The 24,566-nt window shown below is 39.5% G+C and overlaps 1 protein-coding gene across 5 annotated transcripts in view; it reads right to left on the reverse strand.

The window, feature by feature from the left end:
- Positions 1 to 24,566, reverse strand: part of THADA (THADA armadillo repeat containing) — a 165,657-nt gene that overhangs the window by 21,573 nt on the left and 119,518 nt on the right. For all 5 annotated transcript variants that reach the window (XM_087773897.1, XM_087773899.1, XM_087773898.1 and 2 more), the window contains exons 32-36: positions 15,987 to 16,399; positions 15,497 to 15,618; positions 14,062 to 14,134; positions 10,999 to 11,143; positions 7,718 to 7,849 (exon numbers count right to left, since the gene is read on the reverse strand). In XM_087773897.1, the coding sequence (XP_087630023.1) occupies positions 7,718 to 7,849; positions 10,999 to 11,143; positions 14,062 to 14,134; positions 15,497 to 15,618; positions 15,987 to 16,399 (885 nt within the window). The remainder of the gene's footprint in view (positions 1 to 7,717; positions 7,850 to 10,998; positions 11,144 to 14,061; positions 14,135 to 15,496; positions 15,619 to 15,986; positions 16,400 to 24,566) is intronic.

The following is a 24,566-nucleotide window of genomic DNA, read 5'->3' on the forward strand; positions in this document are numbered from 1 at the left end:
TGAATACAGCCCTACACCATGTTTGAATATAACACTACAAACTGCTGCCACTACTTTACACCTCTCCACTGAGGCTGGAAAAAGTATTGCTCTTAACATAGGCTATTACATAGACTCCATGCACAATCTTTTAAAAATAAATTTCATTTGTAGAAAATCATCTCGTTTTGCAACAGGAGCAGCTCTGCTTTGCTGTGAGATTCTTCTGCTTTTGATCGTATCACGTCTTTATCATACCCTCTTCTCTTTCTGCTTACATGGGTCTTGTCTATGTGCCTTTTCTGCTTTCCAATGCTTAAAGGCCATTTGGATAAATGCCACTTCCCATTTAAATCCTAACATTCAGCTCAAAACACTCCTCTTCTATAGCAGGTTTAGAAATCCAGTTCTTTTTAGTGAGCTGTGCATCTAGTTACCAGAATGCAGTTATCACGAAGACTGTCAAAGCAGAAGAAATCCTGGAGCTGATCCCAGAAAAAAAAATTTCATTAACCTTCCTTCCACTTGTCCCCAATACAAGGAACATAAACATATTTTGGCTAACATGATTAGCAGTTTTCCATTAGTAACCCAGACGATGCTGTGAGAATTTCTGGACCGTTCCCAAGCAACCCGTGGCATATCACAAGATCTGACAGGGAGATTTTTCTGACCAACAGATTCCAAAATTATAAGAGACTCTCAAAGTAGCTTAAATATCATGGATGGCAATAAGTACTTTTTAAATGCTACTTCCAGTTTGCTGTTTTTTCCTACCCAGGGCGGTAGGAAGGACCTGAAATTGATCCAATTGTGGGAAGCTCTTAACTTTCAACACCATAGCAGCTGATGTCATGTATCTAGAATGAAGATGTTCAATCTTCTGTATGCAGCTGTAACCCTCCACAGCACTAACCAACAGCCTCCATTTTCAGGCTGGCTAGTGGAAGAGCTCCAGCCAGCAGTTTCAGCACAGCTCTTTCTGCAGACAAGTTCTGACTTTGTGCTTTTTGTAACCCCTCCATCAAATCTCTAAATAGAAAAGAAATTCAAATCCTGGAATAGAGAAGAAAATGTACTAGTCTGACTTTAAATCGAGAGAAGGAAATCTATCACCTATGATCCTGCCACAGACTCCAGTTAATGCATCCTCAAACCAGTCTGCATGCATGCAGTTCCCTAGTTTATGTTCAGGTAATTACCACTTATTTCTCAAAGCCAGGCAGCTGCCAAAACTGGTTTTAAGAGCCACAACTAAAGGAGTTGTTTGAGGCCTCAGAGGTCTATTAGCCTAACCTGAACATCAGGGCAAGTCATCCAGTGCATGAGAAAAGTTGAACCCTACACATTAATCTTTGTCCAGGATCCGAGGAACCTGACACTTGTTTTATTCACCGCAGTCCTCCTATTTGCCTCCTAGAGGCTACACCAACACAGAAAAAGCAAAAAATGGTGACTCTGTCCCCAGGTTTGGCAAGTGGATGAACGCATTAGTCATATGAAAAGGGGAGTTCTGAACATCTTGTTAGCATCCCTCCTTTATATGCTTCATCAAGGGAGAGAGACACAGCGACTTACAACTTGCATACTGCACACAGCAATGGTGCACTGGTTCCAACCCCCAGTTACTCTCCCGCTCCATTCCCACAGCATGGACTTAGCACTTCGTAAGTAAACAGTTAGGTCTGGGGAGAGAAGGGTTAACTCAACATGCTGATGAACTGATGCTTTAAAAAAAATCTACTTAACACATTTACCCAATGGTAAACATGTGGAAGAAAAGCTCCTTTTGCTATGGCCAAAGTTTGCACGTAGTTCAAGGAATAGTCTGAAAACAGTTTCAAATGCCAGCAAGCACTTGAGGCAACAATTAAAATAAAATATATTTCTTTACTGTTTCCTGTGCAATATGTGAGATGCTTTTATCATGCAGCTGAACACTACCAATGACAACGGTATTTTTAGCATTTTAGGTTTGGCCAGCATTTACTCTTAGCTGTTTCACTAGCTACTGGAGCAGAGTAAATCTGAGTCACTTGTTCTGAAATACTTCATGGATCAGTCGTAAAGGACATTTGGGGTACAATTTTTGGGATCATGCCAGTCACCCATGATTTGCTGTCACCTGTGGTGTTGATGATGAATGCCAGACCATCGTGCTACATTAACATTACACAGACTGTGCTATCTCTTATCTCTCAAGTGATTTACTAGATCTTAGGGCACACATGTATGAAAACTTCTGCACAGCTTTAGGTTCACTAAGGAAGATTTTTAGAGGATAGGAAAAAGAAACATAAATCTAAGCAGGATTTCTTCTCTCCTCATCTCTTTCAAATGTTAATATAGTTAGTCGGATCTTCTCTTAACTTCTCCTTTCCTACCTCTGCTAAGGCTTATTTACACCACACCCACCCCAAGAAAATCCCATGCAAATAAGCCTTGAACCCTCATGATTGAGACACCTACTCTAGATTAACGTTTATTTTGAATTTACCTTCTATATTCATGATGTGTGAAAAAAATAGAGGCACAAGAAACAAACAGCTTTGCTTTTCTTCACGCCAAGGCGACAGCATGGTTCACAGAGAGAAAGGTTCTACTCAGTCAAATGCTAAAGCCTAGAAAGGAATTAAAAGTCACTTTGGAAATGTTTTAGTCCTTTCATCTAATTAAGTGACATTTTTTCTCCCCGCCCCCACAACACATTTTAACTTCTCACTTTACTCACATTTATACTCTCTAGTCAATAAGCAAAAGTTCTTGAAAGGCTCCTATGTGCATTTAGTCTGATACAGTGAGACAGGGCTGAGATACTCTAGGCCACTAAAACACAGGCCAATACCCAGCAATGAAGACTTCCACAAGAACCTCAACCCAATCTTCTCTGTAGAACAGTGCCACTCCCTTCCCAAGAGGATGCCCTTCAGAAGGGGGAGTCAGCTTCTTCAAACCAGCCAGCTAATGCTTTTTTGCTGGTGAATCAAAAAACAGGACATTCGTCATTTTCACTGATTATTTTTTTCTGAAGATAAAAAGTAGAATTTATCGGGAAGCGAACAACCAACAAGAGATGAAAAGAGAGCTTTGCATTGCCTCTTGTTCAGAAACTCCTGGCGCAGGACTTATCATCCACTGCTTATTTCTTAAGCGTGTGAAATGGGAACAGAAGGAACAGGATTAATATATCTGAATTTCTGGCCAGTGGATTAAATCAGCACTATGTTCAAAAGTGACTACATCATTTATAGCCCCAATCCTGTTCTCAGAATTACTCAGGAACTAAGGGAAGGAATAACAACAGCATTGGACTGATTTTCAAAGATGCTTACAACGCATCCAGTGATGGTGGTGCTCAGGCTGGGCCATTTATCTAGCTTGTGCTGCAGCCACACAACTTCCAGTCCATGAGCTAACTTGCTCATCTCTATACCATGCTGCTATTTCACAGTAAATGTAGCAGAAGGTTCCCAAAGGCCTAAATTATACTCGAGAAGAATATTTAAGCTGCTAAATCATGCAGCCACTTCCCAGAGATTTACTCAAGTCTGTGAATCTAATTGCTCACCTAAGCTCAATTCAGCTCAATTTTAAAAATCAGCTAAATTGGTGCTAATGCTGACAACACTAAAAATGCTCTTAAACCAATTTAAGGTTAATTTGGTAATTTACCAACATAAACGTTAAGCTGACTAAAGGTGGTTTTTTATATAGAATTTTATAGAATTGCATTGGCTTAGCTATAATAGTAAAAAATAGTTTCTTCAAACTCTCTAATGCTGACAAGCTCATAACTTTACTTAAGGTAACGCTTCTCTAGATACAAAAAGCCAGAGGAAAATGACAGCAATGAATACAGTTGTGGTTCTAGCACTGAGTTACTTGAATTTTTCAGGATACTCAGTAAAGCAATCATCAGTAGAGAAGGAAAACAACTATTTCCCTGACTTAAATGATCTTCTTTCTTGTAAGGAGTAACCCTCTTGGATAAGAAATGCTGCTGTGAATAGGTCTAGACTTTACACAGCCATGGGTCACTAATTTAATTAGATTTCAAAGCAGCTATTCTACATTTACACTGAATACAATACTTCCTGTACCCTCCCTCATACTGAAAGGAATAAAACAATCCCCCAGAAGTTTACACCTCAATGCATGAGGAAACAACAACAAAGCGTACATACAATACCTTGAGTTACAGATGGGGTTTATATTGTTCAAGTTATTAGGAAAACCTTAACTACTCGCTAAGTTCGTATTTTTAGCAAGGAAAACAAAAGGTTTTCTCCTTTCTAGTGAGATAGGATTCTGTTTGACCTGCTCTGCTCAGAAAATGACTGCTCTCAGCCAACCTCAGTAACTTCCCCTCCTAATTATGAGCTTTTACACGTATTACAAAGTCAAATCAAGCTTCTCTGTATGAAAAAAAAAGAAATTTAAAAAATGAACTTTTACTGGTAATAGTGGAAATCCTTGTCTTCCATAAAAAATAATAGGTTTTCTAGGGGTTTTCTTAGGATGGGGAGGATAGGGTAGAGTGAGGACAGAAGCCCTGCTGCTGCGTATCAGTCTTTGGTCTTTTGAGCTTTTCTCCTTTCAAACGAAAATGGGGGCTGCAATTTTCTTAGGGTTCTTGTATCGTATTTGTTACCCTCCGTTTCAGACTCTGCAAGGTTACTCCTCTCGTAATTTGAGTGATCTAAAGCTGCATGGATTAGTTACTTGAGGAAATGGGGGGGTTGCCCTCACTAAAAGCCATGAGGGAGTAACAATAAACCAAATTCATATTCTCTTCTAGGAGCTCCCATAACATTTCAAAGAATTACACAAGATAGGCGCTGTTACTGGAAGTGAAACCACGCTAATAGACAGGATCATTTGCCTCCAGTTTCAGCACCTGTAAATGCCCTGAAAATACCTATTATTTGACACTATCATACTGCTACACATTTGTACTGTTGTTCAGCAACATGTATGTAAAGGAAAAATGTCCTATAACAACTATATGAACAATCTATGCAAATAAGTTTGTTATTATTAACAACAGTCCAACTTCACTCATCTTACTCTGCTGAAGCGGAATACAAATTCAGTCTCGGCCCAGCTGTTGCACACAAGTATACAGCCCCTCCTGCTCCATTCTTTCACAGGAAAACCAGATGCCAGCCTGTATCACGCATGAAGGGCAGGGGCAGTTGTCAGGCTATCATCAGGGATTCCTTTGGATCTCACACGTAAATGAAACACTGAAAGTGTTGATTTTCTAAGCCGACAATAGAGTTCTGCAGGCAGCTACAGCCTACTACCTTACACGCTGTGTACACAGCAAGAGCGAGAATTTTGTGAAGAGTGGATATAATGATGCTCGTGCCAAAACTTCTGGCAGGTCCAGTGCTTGGATTTTGTGAGCAGCGTTCCCCCTCTGTGTATAGCAAATTAACAGCAGCAAAAGGTGAAACACACCATAACCTATTTCTACAGTGCAGTATGTCTGGAAATATAATGGCTGCTAGGACACAAAAATTTTTGATGCACAAATGAAGATGAAATTACAATAGTCTCTTTACTCTCTTGTGTTAGCTAGTGGTAACGGCAATGAAATAAAACTGAAACAATTACAGAAGTATGAAAATGGGTTTCTAAACATCCATTCCTCTTTATGAGCTCTTGAGTCATCCTTCTTTCTGATCTCATGATAAAACTGCTGGGCCACAATACTTACTTGTCATCGTATAATGGAAATGAAAAGTCAGTCAATGTAAGATATCCAGCAATTTGTTATCAAATAAAAGGTTTAACAAGAGCCGTTTTATGGCTTCTAATGGATTTCAGTGTATCAGCTTAGATATTTTAAAATCAGTGCTGTGATGAAAGAGCGGACTTTCATAGTGTGAAAACTGAGAAAAAATAAGTAGATATTTGAATGGGATTTAAAAATGGCCAAGACACAGAGCACTGGTGATCCATGAAATGTCTAAACCTCAGACCCAGACGTATTGCATACTCTCACGTGCACACAAAAAGAAAGGGGGTAGATGGAAGTAACAAACAACATTCAAAGGTAAGCTTATTTTAATCTGGTTGTAAACAAAAGCTACAGGGGTAAAACTCCTTGCCCTGCTCCCCCAAGACCTAGAAAGCAAAGCGCAAAAAGTGGTAAGAGTTTAGTGGGGAAAAAACAGACCACAAGAAGGAACTATAGTAATGTAAAATAGAGGCAGAAAGAAACTGGATTCTATCTTTTCAAAAGCAGCATTCTTTGCTAGTCACAGATGAATGACGCTGATTTCATTAAAAGCAGTTTAAGTGAAGGAACAGGAAGGCACAACTAAGTATAAGTAAGGGGTTAACATAATTTGGGGGGGGAAGGGGGGTGTCCCTGTCCTAATTAGGAACACAGCAAATAAAACCCAATTATGTTATTTCCTCAATTATGGCCACTTCTGCTTTACAAAGTTATAACAGCAAGCGCTGATGTGACCTTAGTATTAATTAGTAGGACAGAGCCCTCATCTAGTTACAGGGCAATATCCCTTGGCACAGGGATACAACAAAGAAGAAGGGAGAAGATACAAGGAGCCAGAGAGAAAATCCAGCATTGTATTATTTCCAGAGAAAGTACCATCTTGACAAAGGCCAGCGTCAGGGACCTGAGGCGCACACATGCAGAGCCTCTTGATACTCAAGAGAGCTGTAGCTGGGACTAGATAAATTGCCAGAGCTGTGACGAGAGTACTGGAATCAGAGCTGTGGGATTTAACAGGAAGATGAAAGCTGTCCGTAACACATCCCTACTTTTACCTTTTCCTGCCCCATAGCACTGTGCCTGAACAGTGCCGGCTCAAAAACATATCTGCCACATGAGCACATTCCTGGCTCCTTCTGTCTACAGTAGTGGCAAACATACATTTTTACTGCCTTTTCTTATTTTTTTTTAAACCACAGAGCTGCTTCATCTTTAGTCTAGCAGAAGTTCCCATGGAGATGGCTGACTAATTTGAACTGACCAGACAAGTTGGTACAGGCATTACTGAGTAGCATAGAGCAGTAGGGACCACCAGAGAGAGAGGAGCTTGGTAGCAAATTCTAATTTATTCACAACACATGGAAGAATCTGTCAGCAAGGACTCTCAAAGTGCAGCACACTAATTAGTTAAGCCTACTCAAGTTTTGTGGCTATTTTAAAATTAATAGGGTTGAGTAAACTAGGGCATGCAGACAAAAAGGCCCACATCCTTGCAAGCATGTTGTGGGTATGATGAGGATGTCTTTGTTGATCTGGATCTAAATGGATTTCAAGGCCCAATAATGAATCAATGAGTTGAATACTGTTTCCCAGATTCCTGTCTCTCTGTGATCAGGCTATTATAATGACCTGGGATTCAAAGAGTGTCTTCCACTGCATTATGTTAGACCAAAGCTGGTATTAAAGAATGTTCAAAATGTGAAATTATGTGACAGCTGACTCATCACAGCAAGAACCATAAAGCTGAATACTGCTGTTGTCTTTTTTACATACCCATGGGACCATATGCAAATTATACCGAGAACAGTAAAAGCAAAATAATAAAGCATGGTGGGTGTCAAATATCATAACTTGCTGTTATCTTCCATGCTATGTGTTTATAAGAGATGCATGGATCACTTTACAGTTAGCAAGAAGTTTGCGATGAAAAGAGAAATACCTTTGTCTCCCAAGTATCCAATAATATTTAAGAGTGAAGAAAAGTTAACATACCTGTTCCTTTACTGCTCTTTTTTTCAGACTGTGCCACTTGTATAACCTCAGCAGCAGCATCCCTTACTACCAAATCTTCATTCTGCAGCAGTAGAACCACACATTTCCACATAGCAAGGGTATCAGACAGTCCTATATTTATTTATGGAGAAAAGTTAGAATTCTATTTCTTACATGCATTCAAAGAAGTTACAGAGCTCTGTTTCCACACCTAAACACAATAAATGCAGTGAAACACGAAACATGAGCAGGAGAAATGCATTGGCAAACCACTGGGAAGACAACTGGCAGTATGATCAAAATGTTTTCAGCATGTGTGAACTTTATCTAGGTGGTTGACTCAGCTTGGTTTAAACAGTGGGCAACAGATAAGAGAACAGACCTCTCTCCATCCGGGTTCAACTTTAAGCCATGAGTGCTCTGAATTTTCTACAGTTTCTAGGAGTGCAGAATTCCTGTTTGGCAACAGTAAAAGTTCTGCCGCTGGAGAATGACCAACACACTGTGATCATGGATTTGTTGTTGCGATGTGCCTGGAGCAGGGGCTGCCAAACCAAGTTTTGTTCAGATAGTCCAGTACTGCTGGGCACAAATGCCATTCCCTGCGGGAAACTGCAAACGATCCCACCTCCCAGGGATCTACCTGTCACCTGCTCCTCCCATATCCACCTCACCCCACCACTCACCAACATGCCCTGCCACCCTTGTACCCACGATCTGTTGGAAGCAAGCCAGATTTAATCCATGGGGTAATTGCCTGCACACAGTTAAGACTAATCAGAGAGAACTGCCAAGAGGGAGGTGTTCATCTAGGAAACCCCAAACAGGCAGACTCCACGTGCCACCCCAGTGGCAATGCACAGTTCACAAGCCATACTCCATTTGCAAACCCTTGTGCCATTTAGTGGTGTCACACTAAGGATGACTAGCTGAAGTCACAAGGCTGTACTCATAGGTTTGCTGGGGTACTTTTCAGCTCTCGTTGAACATCCTCATTAAAGGAATCCACAGGAAGGTCTCTTTTAGAGGCAGCCAGCCGTTAGATATTACTTTCTGGTGATCACAAAGAACAATGGAGTTGGTGCTTCATTGCTGTGCTGGTTTTCTTCAAGCATGTTATCAACAGGTCTATCAGAGATTTGTATTACAAGGCTAGCCAGCCAATTAATTGTATTTCACTGTTTGGCCAAAAATAATTGCTTGAGGCTTTACTACACAGGCAAAAGAAGCATTGCTGTGTTTCATATAACTTCCCTATGTGGGAATAAAATGGAGTATAATTATTTCAGAAAGAAGTTGCTTTTTTCTAGCATGACACACCCAATAATGTTATAGTGGAAGAGCTAGGGCAGAATAATTATTCCCTTCTAGACAATACGGCCAGCTTTCCCACCTAGACACGTTTCTACCATATCTCCAGGAGAGATGGAGGTCTGCAAATGGGTTTTTCAGAAAGACTTTTTCTGAACCCTCAAGCAATGTGATGGAGAGATGATGGGGTCATCCAGAACATACTGATTGGCATTCACCCTCTTCCTCTTATGAGCGTACTTAATGGAAGCTTATGGGAACGACAACTCCATTTCATACAACCACAATTTTCTTTAACTTCTGTGTTGTACTGTATGTGGTCAAGCAAGCTGATGCAGAACAAGGCATAAAAGTCGAAGCGGTTTATATGTGCATAACCCCTTTAAGGGAATGATTCTGGGTTTATATCACTGCAACTAAACACCAGATCATGCCCTTGATTCGCTAAACTTCTCATTGCAGCACTTGACAATTTCACAGCTGTGAAGAACCCCAGACTGACGATTCTAGGCAGTATGGAGGGTCACTACTGCATCTTTCTTCCCCAGGCCCAATTTTCAGAGCGAAGAATAGGTTCAGACAGTCTGCCCACTGAGGCCCTGGGGGCTTTTCTGTTGTGATTTGGTTTGTTATTTTGCTTTGTTTTGTTAAAATTTTAAGCAGGATACAAACTGCTACGATTTTTTGTTTCAGACCTTCACATCTGCCCGATTGGAAAGCATGGAAACCAGCAACTGTTCTGACAAGATCAAAGAGGAAACTCTGTTCTCCATCAGCTACGGACTGAATCCAAAAGGTGACAGATGAGAAGCACAGCATTTGGGAGTTTTTCACTCCAATATCTCCCCTGTCTTCATTTGATATAAAATGGTAATGTCTGTCCTACTAAGAGCTTTAAGATGGCAGAGGTCAAGATTTCCAGAGTTGATACTACGAACATTTAATAGTACAATATCTACCTCATATAACAGATTTAGCTCTGTTAAATATTATCAATACCTCTTAAAAGATACATCTCAAAATAAATAGCTGACATTCTAAAAACACCACTATCTACAGTTTAAGAAATAGTACCATTCTTCTTGTCTAACAAAAATTTGTATCCAGTCTATGTAAGTGGACTTAAGCTACTCAAACTAAAAACATTTACATCACTATATGGGAATAAAATATCACAGAAACAAAGTATTTAAAGCCACCTGCCTTGTTCAGGATGCAAAATAATTTCTTTATCATCTATCACTACCTATTTTTGCATATCTCCTGGCCCTTTAGTCACAAAATCCCCTTACTCACTGTTCACCAAAGGCGGGGGGGGGAAAAGACTAGAAGAAAAAAACCAATGTCTTCTGCAAAACAGACCACAAAATTTCACACAGCTTTGCCTCTCAGTCAGTAATGTATTGTTGAACAAGGCTGTGTAGTTTTTGTTTGTTTGTTTGTTGGTTTTCTAAAGAGACAGTCTAATGTTAACTTAAAAAAAATTATTATATCTAGGAGGCATAACGTGACCCAACTATGAATAATTCTTATAGTAGAATGTGTCCCTCATTTCTAGACTGAACCCTTTAATTTCAACATTCAGCCAGCAAAGCTTTGTTACACTCAGGGTGTTAAACTAAAAGCATGTCCATATCACCAATAGAATATTTCAGAAAGATCCAAGTCAGAGAGCAATTGCAAGCCAGGAAATCTGTCCAGGAACATATAGCAGGCTGGAGACATAACACCATCTCATGCCCCACATCTGTGGAGTTGTTGCAAGAGGCTCTGCACATGTGCCTTCTGTACCAGAATTTCAGTAAGTCTGTTTCATACATTAAATCCAACTAAAATTTTCAAAATACCCTGTTTGATGTAATTATGTGTTTTGACTGTGTGTAAATATATATGTGAAAAATACATTTTAAGTCATGTATTAATGGGTTTCATTTAAAAAGATCCAGAAAATTAACGTTCACACTACTCACCAAGAACGAGCTTCTCGTTGATCAGAAGAAATGTTGTTATATTTTTAAGAACTTCAGCAGCTGCTAACAACATCTCTGTCTGTTGCTCATCTCCACAAAAATAAACTATCACTTGAACCCATTTTTTCAGGACTTCTTCTGAAATCTGAAGGCACATAACATGTGAGAAGTATGCTGTACAATCCCATGTTACTGCTCACCATCACATTAAACTGTGGACTGCCGAAGGGATACCACTTTTCAGTAAATGCAGGGTTTTTTCAAGGTGGTGAATCCCAGATATCCACTCAAAAGTTGCCTTACTATGTCACAGATAGTCAAGATGGCAGATTATCTTTTCGTCAGAGCAATATTCATAGGCAACTCTCTTGATCTGTCCCTTCACACCAGACTCACCAACGACCACACAAGTCACAGCATATCTTTGTGTCCTCAGTTCTTCTAAACATGCAAGCCAAAGACAAATATACTGGACTATAACAAAGAGAAGCAATTCTCAGAAGCATCCTACATGTAGACACATACACATATCTAGAAAAACAACTAAGAACGTATGAACCATAGCATCAATCTTAGGCCTTGGTAATGATACAATGCTTGGTAAAGAGGTGAATGCAGCTCCATCTGTCTCCTCCGCAGATACCGGGGATGGAAATCTTTTTTAATAAGACTGCTGAGGTACCTTGGGTTCTGAGAGCACGTGCATTCAAAACACTGAAGGAATCTGTGTTGGCTGATACACAGCAAAGCTCGCTGTCCTAAAACACTAAGAATTAGAAAAAAGAACAGGAAAGAGAAATTTCCTGTTTCAAATAAAATCCAGTTGCCATCTTTTGGAAAATATTTAGTCCTCAGACATATGCTAGGAAAACTACTACTCGGTAATAATGGGACAAAGCTTCGACTCTTTCCGATGTGTAGTGATGGCTACTACATTTTTTGTGGAAAGAAAGAATGTGCATTTTACCCGTAACTCAAAGAGCACTTCCAAGACTTGTCAACTCTGACCTCCATTGGGACAGCTGGGCCATAACTGGGAGAAGAAAGTCCTAACTTCCATAAGTGACCACGAAAGAGCTGGGATCCCCTGCAAATGCCACGCTGAGGAGGGCGGTGGGTCAGTCAAGCTGCAGGAACCTCAAGCGCAGGTTAGATAACAGAACACGCAGACTGCAGGAGGTCACATCCAGGCACAGCCACAAGCAAGCATGCACTATGGCAATTAGAAGGAAGTTCCAGAAGGAAAAAAAAAAACCAAAAAACCAAACAGATTGGGACCTCATGCACAGGAGAACAGGAAAAGCAGCACCAGCTAGACCTGGAGACAACTGAGGTATGTGCAACTAAGTTGTTTTTTTTTTTTCTCCTTCCTTTTCTTTTTTACTTATTTTTAATTAAAGGAAGTGAAAAAACAGAACAAGCAAATAAGGTGAAGAAGAGAACCAATGAAAAGGTGAGTCAAGTTAAAGGGCAGAGAAGTGCAGGAGGACTCACTGAGGGATACATGAAACTTTGGTTGTATCCTGCCTCACTCTGCGTGGTGCATGGCCATGCACCTGCACTGCACAAAGCGACAGAGCCAGAGCATGTCCTACAAATTCTGTAACAGGTTAAAAAAAAAAAAAAAATCTCCCAAGATGTTACAGTTACTCAAATTTTGAACAGACACATGGACTATCTAGAAAGACAGAACTTAACTTTTACCTTATGGAAGAGAAACAACCCCTTCTACAGATGCCAATACCGAATGCAAGCCCAAAGAAAGAATTTAGATGAAAAACTGATGTACTTGGTCTTTTACAAAGCAGAAGGCACTCTCTGTACAGATGTCTTAGATCTCCCATGATTTACACACTTATTAGAGAAAGTTGCTTTCTCTTCTTTCTTCTACAGTTACGACTGTTACAGCATTTTTCATTAATTCCTCTTTGTAAATTAATACAAAACTTCAGAGTAATAACATGTTCCCCGTCTATTTGTGAAACCAGGTTTATATGGTTATTTTAATGTTTATAATTTGAAGTCCCTGCATTTTGCCTTTCTTAAACAAAAAGATTTAACATCATAATTCATGTTCCCAATTCTTGTGTGCAAATCTGTGGCTTCCTTTTTTTTTTTTTTTTTAACAATGAGACAAGACTATTAGCATACAATATGAATCAATTCTGCTGCACATTCTATGAAAAATAACAGCTACATAAGGAAAAAAAAATCTTCATTTTAAAACAGATCATGAGAATTTTGTCTATTTTTAAATATCCATTAAGGTTTTTTTGTATCTTTGAAAACAAACAAACAAAAAATTGTCTAGCATTAAAAGCTGCCTTAGCACTGCTCTACACATACATATGTGACATCAGAGACTGACAATTTAAAATCAAAAGAAATCTGAGCCAGTAATTTGTGCTGGTATAAATCTAAATTAAACAGTCTATAAACAGGAACTGAGAACATAGAGCCTTGAATTTTACAAGGGTTATTATATTTACTCTAGTGTTTTAAAAACAAATTTTAAGAGGAAATTCAATGAGAAACTCCATGCAGACAACAAGCTGGTGTGCTCAGACAGTGATTTCAGGCTGAGACTTGGCAAGGTCACACTGCACACAGCGAGGAAGGGAACTGCACCCAACCACTGCTGCAGCTTCTTGCCTTCCCCTCGGACCTGCTCTCCTCCTGGCTCCCCAGCAATTACAAACCACAACAAAGTTGCACTTTAGTAAATGGCCTGGATTCAGTACATGTGTTAATCACCATAGGCATTTTTCTTTCCACTTTATAATGACTATTTTGAATGCTCTCAGAAGTTGAAATTAATCCATCAGAAAAATTTACTCACATATTTAACTTGAAATGACTTTGAGAGGGATATACTGAGATGATATTCATGGTGTTTCACTTCAGAACGTGGCAGTGTATTCAGAGAGGAAGACATAATGCCAGAAAAGGTGCAACAACACAAAAAAACACAAGCTTGGGGCTTCTACCTAAAAGAAGCCACATTACTTCTATCACCAAAAACTCCAGAATTGCAACACTGTTAAGCAGCTCCAGTTCGCTTACCTGCTGATGGTTCTGCAACAGATGGATTACCAACTTGGAGGCAAATTTGAGAGCTACACTTTGAACTTCAGTGCTGAGAAAACAAGGTAAAGAACACATCAAAAAAAGCAGCTACTTCTGCCATCATTTCATCTCTAGAGAAAAACCAGCCAGTTCTTAATCATTCCTGATTATCACCAAGGGGTATTTTGCAAGCTGAGCACTCAGAATTTTTACGTTACAGATCTTGACGTTAGTTATGTTTTTAGTTGATATGCAAATGAAATATGCTTTTACTTTCACCTCTCTCGTGTTTATTTTCTATCTGTATACTTCCCACAGAAAAACACATTTGAAAATGGAAGCCAAGTTAAACAAACCAGACATTATTTTAAATGATAAACAAAAGCATTTCTTCAAGCTGGTGTTAAGCTCCAGGAATCTCTCTTCTATAGCTGCTAGAAATGTTACTAGTGCAGAATATGCCAACTGCTGGCTCCCGAGCCTCCATATTGCCCACCAGGGTCTAAGGACACGGCACTTGGCACCGTGGGTCCTGAAGGGCTGGTCTCACCGTGGGGAATGGCAACACCTGAGCAGTAAGGTCTGCTATTTCAGTTATTTCCCTCTAACAGCACCAGTCAGCATTATTTTGCCACAAGTATCTTACTTCACTCCAGAAATAAACACTCCACATCATCATTTAAACTTGAAAAATTTAGTGCAAATCAGCAGCAAATGTGCACAGCTATAAAATGCTGTTCTACACTCTATACCATAAATATTCTACATTGGTAACACTGGGGTACAACGTTTATATGGCTTAAAAGAAGAGACTATTAGAAACAGGATGGTCTTGACCTTAGAGCCTGGACACTTTAACCCTGTTTGTCCATTCTGTTAGGAATGGATGGACACAGCTTCTAATTCAGTACGAACTACAAACTGGCTCCAAATTTCAGCGCTTTCTGCTGACTTTACAGTCTGATTAAGGAGTGTGAACCCTAAGGATTAGGGTTAACCGATTCTGCCAATCCAACAAGTGAAATCAGATCGGTCACTCTTTCTACAGACTGTCTGCAAATAAACCAGGATAGGACGGACGGTGGATCCACAGCAAATGAGTGTTCAGGTGTTTCCCAATTACTGTTCAGGAAGAGCTGTGCTCACTGCCTGTCATCTGACAGCCGGAGTAACTTCTTATTTCAGGAACTGAATTACTGGACATTTACAGGGTGCTTGCCAGTATGACTTGCAGGCCTTTTTAATAATTCGGATACATGTCTAACTTCTCTGAAAAATTCTCATCAAGAGCTCTCTTTATTCAAATAAGCCACACTCACTTTTCTGAAACATGGATTTTTAAATCAACGGATAGTCCAAAACCAATATATCAATGCTTCAACATTTAAAGTTTTTAAAACATACATGTTTTAATGTGTATGACAGACCATACCTGTTGGAGATATCTACAATGTTTAAACTCCAGGTTAAGAGCTCATTTGGATTCATTTTCATAGAGCATTCAGTCTTTGGAATCACATTTCTGAGATCCATATTATAAAGAATTTCCAGCACCTGCACACACAATTCACAAACAAAGAATTTACAAACAATCTCAACATGAATGTGTACATTTGCGATCAATAAAACATTGACTTAAACCACACTCCAAGAACACAAAGGTCCTCTCCTGACAGTGCTAAGAAAGAGAAGAGGAAGTTCTTGCTTTTACAGAGGAACGTTACAGAATTATAGCACAGCTCCTGTTCAATGAAAAAAAAACCAAACCAAAAAACAAACAAAAAAACCCCCAAAACCCCCAAAAACCCAAAAACTCATGTACTATTTAAAAAACATTATGCATGTTTGAAATATATTTTTAAAAATTAAGAATATCATTTACTGAAAACATATCACATGTCAATAAAATAGGACCCTCCTACCTTGCAAAAACACTGGAGATTCTTTTCCTTCAGAGCCATTGTGAGAAGACTGCCCTCCAAAGCAATGAGTAAACACAATACACCTCCTCCTTCTTCTCCTATCTGCTTGGTATTTATTTGTTTCAACCACAGCAGTATTGCTTCCAACGCAAGCAGACGTACTTCATGAAACTCACAGTGAAGGAGATGAAGTATTGACAATGATGGCTTGGCTATTTGCTTTGCAACAGCTGAACTGCTGCCCTGGATGTCAGGACCTGCAGTCACTGACAGCACTGATATTACAAGTTTGGTGATGCTCTGAAGATACTGTATCAGTCCTGGTATGGCAGATGAGTAGGGGATACCGGACACCAATTCAGAATCTGAAATAACTCTGTTCATCTCTTCCCAAAATCCAAAAAATTGCATTCCTGAAATGAGAATAAAACTAAATAAAGTGACAAACAGATGATGTTACCATCTGCTCCAGACCATGAAATGATTCTGAAGTTGAAAAACATCAGGTACGCGAAAGGTATCACAAGGTAAATTCAGGCATGAAATGAAAACATAGTTCTTCTTCATTGTTAAACTGATTCTGAATTATAAAACAGCTTTCCTAGATACCACGTGTATTCATATTTAAACAGAAAGAAATAAGGACACAAACTTTTCTGAAAACTATAAACTGTTCAATACATGGGACGAAAGCTTCAAACAACTTAAAAAATGCTACAATACTTTGCAGATTACCTGTCATCTTTGCCAATTATAGCTCTTTGATAACTATTTCCTTAACTCAAGCTACTAATACAGTCTTGCAAATTGTATATGCTTTGCACTACCATTGTAGAAAGTGATTAACACAAACTGTATTAAATACCTTTGGAAAAAAATGTAGGTCGTTTGGAAACCTCAAAAAGCACCAAATACAAATATGTAATCACATTATACTTGATAGAATAGCTCTAAAATCAGAGATCAGACTGGAGAAAGTGCTCTCCGTCAGCCTGCCCAACTGCAACTGAAATCAGGAGAAATGATGACAGGGCCATTCTGATAATACTGAAAATCTGTGCTTTGCATAGCTTTAGTCAGAAAAGGTTACTATTACGAAGACGCCCCTTCTACATAAATAGATCTGTCCTGTGTGTATCAATCTAAAGAATTTACTGATTAAAAAATCCAGTATGCTTCTCCTATGCCTATTAACTTTGAACAGTTAACACAGCTAAGAAAAAAGGAGCTGCACTGACATCTCGTGTCAGGACAGGAACCGTGACATTTCAGCCATTTACAGCGATGCAACCAGCCCACATGGCACAGCACAGCCCAAGAACCTTCTGTAGTGCATGGCCACCTCCCGGAGTGTACTAAAAGGTCCCTGCTCTCTGAGATGCCAGAGGGTTTCAGGCTCTAGCAAAGCTGGCAATGTTGACACAAAATGAAAGAAAAAAAAAAATAAAATCGGTAGTCCTCCCACACACGTAAGACTGAAATCCTCACCTGCCACCTTCTTCATCAGCAGCAGCAATAAACAATTATACAATATCAAAACCAAGATTTTTGCCCAGTTCAGATGTTTGTATAGCTTGTACTGCATGGAAATTAATGTTATATCCCACAGAATTCAAAAACAAGCATGAAATAAGGGAAAATCATGAAGAAGTACAGAAAAGAACAACACGGTCATTGGTGTTGAGGGATGTTAGAAGTTTGAAGTTTTTAAAATATCAAAATGCATTAAAGGCAAACACAAAGATTAAAGGAAACTCACCTAGATTTCTTCAGTATCTACAAGAAGACAAGTCATTGCCATATAACTTTGCTATTTATAATTAAGCACTGAGTACTACCAAAAAGCCTGTCCAAGCATTACCATTGAATTGCTGAATCTGACATGAAGCTGCAACACAAACATGGATTTGTTTTATTGCCCATGAAAACATTTCCCTAATCCTTCTATTACACGAAGATGATCAGAGGGCTGGAGCACCTCTCCTGTGAAGACAGGCTGAGAGAGTTGGGGTTGTTCAGCCTGGAGAAGAGGAGGCTCCGGGGAGACCTTACAGCAGCCTTCCAGTACCTGAAGGGGGCCTGCAAGAAAGCTGGAGAGGGACTTTTTACAAGGGCACGTAGCGATAGGACAAGGGGTAACAGCTTTAAACTGAAAGAGGGTAGATTTAGATTAGCTGTAAGGAAGAAATTCTTCACTCTGAGGGTGGTGAGGCACTGGAACAGGTTGCCCAGAGAAGTTGTGGGTGCCCCATCCCTGGAAGTGTTCAGAGCCAGGCTGGACGGGGCTTTGAGCAACCTGGTCTAGTGGACGGTGTCCCTGCCCATGGCAGGGGGCTTGGAACTAGATGATCTTTAAGGTCCCTTCCAACCCAAACCATTCTATGATTCTATATCCTGCCCTTTCATACTCAAATTGTTCCAAAGATTTTCAGACATATTACCTAACAATTAGTTCTGTCATTCATGCTTTCACTACAGTTTCTTTTCTGAAGGGGCTTGATGTAGTCAAAGTAAATGCAATACCACTGTGCACCTGTGTCACAGCATAATCCGCTACATGACACAGGTGGCTTCCATCTCATAACATGCAAACTTGTATATGATATTTCCTACATTTTGTAAAACCCGACCAAAGAGACTAGCATTATATACCAGCATCATAGCGTAAACTAGCATTAACGCCTATGTCACACGACAAGTATCCAACTGCCAGAATTCCTTAATTTCTGAACCGTCTGGTTGCCTTGGAGAGGGATTAGGCCTTCGTCCCAGTTATTACACAGCCTGACTCCACAGACACCAGTTTAACAACAGAAATAATCCCAGGCAGTTGAAAGAAAAAGGTTCAAGTTCAAGCGCCTCGGTTCGAGGAGACAAACAGCTTCAGTTTTTGGAGCCCTGCACCCTCTCAGCTTCCTACATGCTTCCCTCCTCAGCTGCATTTCATCAATACATGAGTCTGCTAGCTCAGTTGTTCAAATCAAGCATATATTTCTAAGTATATTGCAAGAGAAGTGTTTTTATTTCCTATCAATGTTGCTTTACGCTAAGGCACAGCTATCATATGTGCAAGCAGTAACATGAAAACCAACAGGATGGAAGGGTCAAAGCTCGAGGGCAAGGCAAGAGAGAACATATTAGGTGGACAAAAAGAGATGGAGATAGACATTAGGGGAAGAGGAGGAGGGTGTCTTTCATTTTGTTGGTGTCAACACTGCCAACTTTGCTAAAGCCTGCAACTTAACATCAGAGAGAGTGGTGACCCTTCCGTTGGCTCCAGGAGCTGGCCATGCACCGAGCTTCAGATCCAGTTCAGTAAACCTTCATTTGAATTTTGCAGGGCCAGCATAACTTCACTCTGTGTCTTCATCGTTGAAGGGGAAAATTATTTTCATATAAAAAACATGGCGGAGCTACTCACTCCTAGAACTACTAGTTTGCCAAGACTGCGACAGAAGAGTCTTTTGCCACAGGTCCTCTTTTTCTATACATATCAGATACTTTTTCTGGTTTTGGAATCATCCAGAAGGGATGACTTCTGTTTTTCCCATATTATTGTGAAAGACAGGACACCATGGCTCATCTGTTTTACAGAAAGTCTCTTTAAAACTGGATGTCTCAACAACAAGGCTGTCAGGAAAATAAGACTGTCTGCATATTTGCTTAGCCTCAGCACACCATAGAGCAAATCCTGCTGCATTCATCTCGTGCTCCACATGCTCTCCAACTCTTTTTTCACACAAACATGTACAGAAGGTGAGAAAGCCCCTCTCTATTACAATGCAGTGGAAATATTCCTGCTTTCAACTTCATCACTAAGAAATCTTTGCTGGCTTTCATGTAAATGTTTTTTCTTCTGCTTAACTTTAAGTAAACTCTTTTCTTTGGCTTACACTAAAATATCCAACTAAACCAAAAAACCACACTGGTTCCCAAAGTAAATGTCTGTCTCTGTTGTTAAGATACAGTAAAGACTTAATTTTATTTACAAACAAAAATCATTGTACAGTTTGAATGACCAGCTGCTGTGAGAAGGAAGAACAAATTTTGGCTGACCAGGCAAGGATCCTGGCAAACAGCAGTCCTGCCCAGGACGCTGACAGATGCAAAAGAGCCCCCCAAGAATTAAGTGGATTATTCTATTTTTCCCCCTTAAGGATTGCTTCATTTGTGGGAGAGGAAGAACTTGGGCTGTCTTCTAGGAAGGGACACATCTTACGCAACAACTCCGTTCTCCTCAATACAGTGCATGAACATACCACAGTCTTCCTCAATCTCTTTATGTTCGCTACATTGAGATATGCATACAACATCTATGTCGCATCATCTAGGTTTGAGGGGTTGGTTTTTTTTAATCTTATTTGTGATCAACTGATGTTCACAGTCAGTTATATGAAGTTAAACGATCTTTCATCATCTGAAAACAAAGAGGAAAGGAAGAGGAGCAGAGTGGAATTAGCAGACCTGATGAATCTCTAGCTAAAAAACTCCTCAAAGTCTAGCCAGCTCCAAAACCCGTGCCCTGCCTGACTTTCTTCTGCTCTTCCCCACAGTGGCATGCAGGCACTATTCTATAGTCTGTCCCCAGACTATGTAGATACATACAGTAAGGACAGAAAAACTTTCCTGCTCAGGGATTAACAAGCTGTCAGCTGATGGACAGTTCAGTTGATCTTTCATCTGAGAGATTCTACAATATGTTCAAAACTGATAGAAGTCATCTGAATTCCTTCCATATTTAAAACCTAAACTTGTTTCATCGCCTGATGTACAGGACTGATTATGTATTTCTGCTGGATTTAGGTAATTTTACAGTGGCTGTCTAGGCTACTGCCAATTGGACAACTCTCCGTATCATCAAGTATATATTGTGCGAGGGTTTTTTTTTCTGTATCTGTGATTATGACACATCTAAGTATTTGCACACTTCTAGATAAATATTGAGATCAAATCCTGTATGCAGCCCCTTGAGCATCCATGCCATCTTCCATCTTCCTACTAGAGGCTCCAGAAAAGAAGAACAAAGAAGGGAAAAAGGGGAGAAATTCTTACCGACATCAGAAAACTTACTGACACTCTGCAAAGTCAGACAAAAATTACAAGAGCAGCAATGAAATGCTGCTGTGTCTGCAGCAGAATGCTGTGGGAAGGAGGCCCAAGCATCAAAAATCTAGATATTCATCATCATTCACCAAGACCTGCAAGAAGTTGCAATTATTTATGGACCGAGAAGAGGTTAAAATCCTTTGCACTCACAAACTACCATCTATCCACGCGTATCTGAAGTGATCATATGAACAGAGAGAAGGCCGAAAGGTAATTAGTGCCAAGAAGAGATTTTCCTAGACAAATATTAAGGACAAGTATTTTCTTTCATATTTTCCCTTTTTATTAAAAGTGGATTAGGCAAAGTCACTAGTAAATGGAAAAAAAAAAAGCAAAGAGAACATTTTATTAAAATGCAGAATTTAGATAACTGTTGGTGATCAGTAAAAGGGCATATTTTATGTAGGATGTTTTCTTTTAAAGACATCTGCAACATCTTCGACATCAGAGACTAAGCATCAGTACTCACAATACAATGCAAAACTACAAACATGAGTGATTGACAGAACCCACGGATAATATATTGTTGAGGACAGAAGCATCCTATTGTATTTTGTATAGTATAAGGGAAAGTTTTCAAAGGGAAAAAAAAGGGGGGAAAGAAAAAAGCATTTGATCTGGACACTGAGGCTGCTATTTTTCTTACAGCTTCCCTCTGGCACAGCACCGAGTTTTCCACTTTTTTTTCATTCATAGAAAACCACAGAACCCGTGGAGACAGTACAAGTCAGTCAGTGGTGCATGCTGGAATCTAAAGAGAAGCTGAAACAAGATTTCAAAACGACGAGCAGTCTCCATCTTCACGTGGGGACAGAATTTTAACTGCTAACATTAACAAACATGATCAGCTCCACTCTCCCCTAGTGTCACTTATTTCCTGTAACACCTTTCCATATTCCCTGTTCAACACAGCATTCCAGCAATATCACGCCCTACCCTCCACAAACCTCCTCCTTCCACTGTGCCCCCGCGATCTTTCTGAAAACACTTTTACTTTCCTCCTTCCACATTCGCGCCACGAGTTCTGCCTCCGACATTTCCTTGACCGCCCGTTGGTGTTGCACTCCTCCACCTCCTTTCTCCCAAAATTTATTCCTTTCACCCTCGGTCCATTTGCTTTGTCTTTCTGTCTCACACTCACTTCTGCGCTGTCTTTTGGCCGCCTTAACATAGTACGTCCCTCACCTGATCTGCTTCTGGCATTTTACTGTCTGTGCAACTCCCAGTCACTCCCTGTCTCTTGGACCTCCAACAATCCCATCCTCAACTTCTTCATTCTCCTGTCTGCATTGAATTAGAATATTGGGTACCCAACTACGCTTCCAATTGACTTCTCTAATTTAACGTCAGTAGGCACAGGCCATTTAGATGATTCTATAAATAGGTTTTAAATCTTTACCTCCCTTGAGTCAAAATAACAACATTGACCAAGTACCACAGTCAATATACTGGCACACAAAGTTTATATAATTTCAGACATAACAAACAAAAATTGCTTTTGATTTGTTCAGATAGACTTGCATAAGTTTAAAGCTAATTAGACCAAATAACCGAAACATGCATTAACAAGCTGCCAGTGTTTTTGTTCAAGTAACTGTTTGGCCACACTTATTAGGGATTTAGGTAAAGAAAATTAAAGTATGGTTAAAATAACCAACCTCATTATTCCTGTCAATTTTTTACCATTTAAACATTATTGGTTTTTAAGTGAGCCTGCATAAAAACTTATTTCAGTTACCATTTAACTTCTTTTCAAAATAAGAAAGAGGAAGAAGTACAATATAGAAAAAAAGTGGGCACAGCCTTCAAGTGTTATTTAAAAGTCCTACAAATCATATCATTCAGGCAAAACGTTTAAGAAATTCCTACTTAAAAAGCAATTTGTGCTTTCATTGCAAAGCATCTAGAAGTTTGATAATGCATACTATTTCTACAAATACATTTTATAACTTCTAATTAAAAAGGCCAAATATAACTAAGAGAATAATATTGCAATATATGTTATTTAAAACACAGTATTTTGTCATATTTGAGAGCACAAAAAAGCACAAAACCAGCAGACAGTTGTACATAACCGCCCATGTTTCTGATCTCAAACACACACGTACGATGCACGGTATTTTTTGCAATTGTTTCTGTTGTTCATGAGCAGAATTTAAGAATCTTAACTAAGCTACATCTACAAAAGGTTTAGCTGGAAGGTAGTAAGAAAATGAAAGTCTATTTTTGCAGAATGCAAGGAAAGAATATATTTGTGAGAACAGAATACTGGCTGCTCCATTTTGATATCAAAACAATCTATTTATGAACAGGACTAATTATGTAAATACTGAGTAACTGTTCCCACTGACGACAGCAACAGTGAAGTTTGGTTAATCTCAAGAACTTCTATAAATTCTTCCGCGTCAAACGTAGAAAGGAAAAATGCATGGTTAGACTTCAAGTGGCAGCTTCTCCTAAATCACAGATTCATCCTATTTGACGTCCTACTTAAATGTTTTCTCTTTCTCATCAAACTTGAATTTTAAGACACTATACTCAATAACAGGCCAAACCAGCCAGGAGATTGACAGCATATATACAGGATAAAAAGAACAACTAGGAAGGATTATCTTTAGCAAATTTTTCTTTCATCTTTTCTCTGACTTCTGTTCTACACCCCATTTCATTTATGTTGATGTGCTTTATGGACACATCACACTTTTTCAACAAGTGCCTCTTTTTTTTTTTTTTTGAACACACCCCTGGATAAAATGCACTTTTATTAGTCAAGTAAATTGTAGCAAGTTGCATCAATTTTTCCCTTCATGAATTGATAAATTACTATCATAAAACTGTTCTGAAAGGTCAGTAAGAAAGAAAATGTGACCACTTTGTCTTGTGGCATTCTTCCTGTGTTACAGAGAGGAAAAGCACCCCAGATCTGAGCTTTCACTGCAACGCACTGCTCTGGCTCCTCTGCTACCAGCACTGCAGGATCACAGTAATGCTCTCATCTTACTGTTTAGCTTCAGACAGCAATTTCCAGAAGACTTGAAAGCAGGAGTATCTGTGACGGATCCCGTCAAAAGTCCACATATTCAACAGAGGATTCTTATCCACTATAACGCTATATGACAGCATAACCTGTCTGTAGTCTGGTATTCTGTCTCTTGCAAAGCTCATCTGAACGCATCAAAGAAAAGCACATAACCTTAGACACACACATGGATCTGTAGCCCTACAACTTGATAGACCTCTCCTTCTGACTCGCATTGATCAAGCCTTGTGAATTTACAAATAATTATAAACACAGCTAAGGCTGGACGTGTTCTCCCCTGGACTCTGAGGCATTTTTCCTCTCCAAAGATCCTTACAAGTGTTACTTACTTCCTCCAGTAATGTTTTAAGTGTGAAGTTTGGGAACTTCCCTCTATTCCTAAACCACTCACATTGATGCTGGTTTACTTCTGGAGGAATAACTTCACTGCTTTT

This window comes from Nipponia nippon, unplaced genomic scaffold (assembly GCF_047370975.1).
Source record: "Nipponia nippon isolate SJK-2023a ecotype South Korea unplaced genomic scaffold, ASM4737097v1 scaffold_4, whole genome shotgun sequence".
Lineage (NCBI taxonomy): Eukaryota > Metazoa > Chordata > Aves > Pelecaniformes > Threskiornithidae > Nipponia > Nipponia nippon.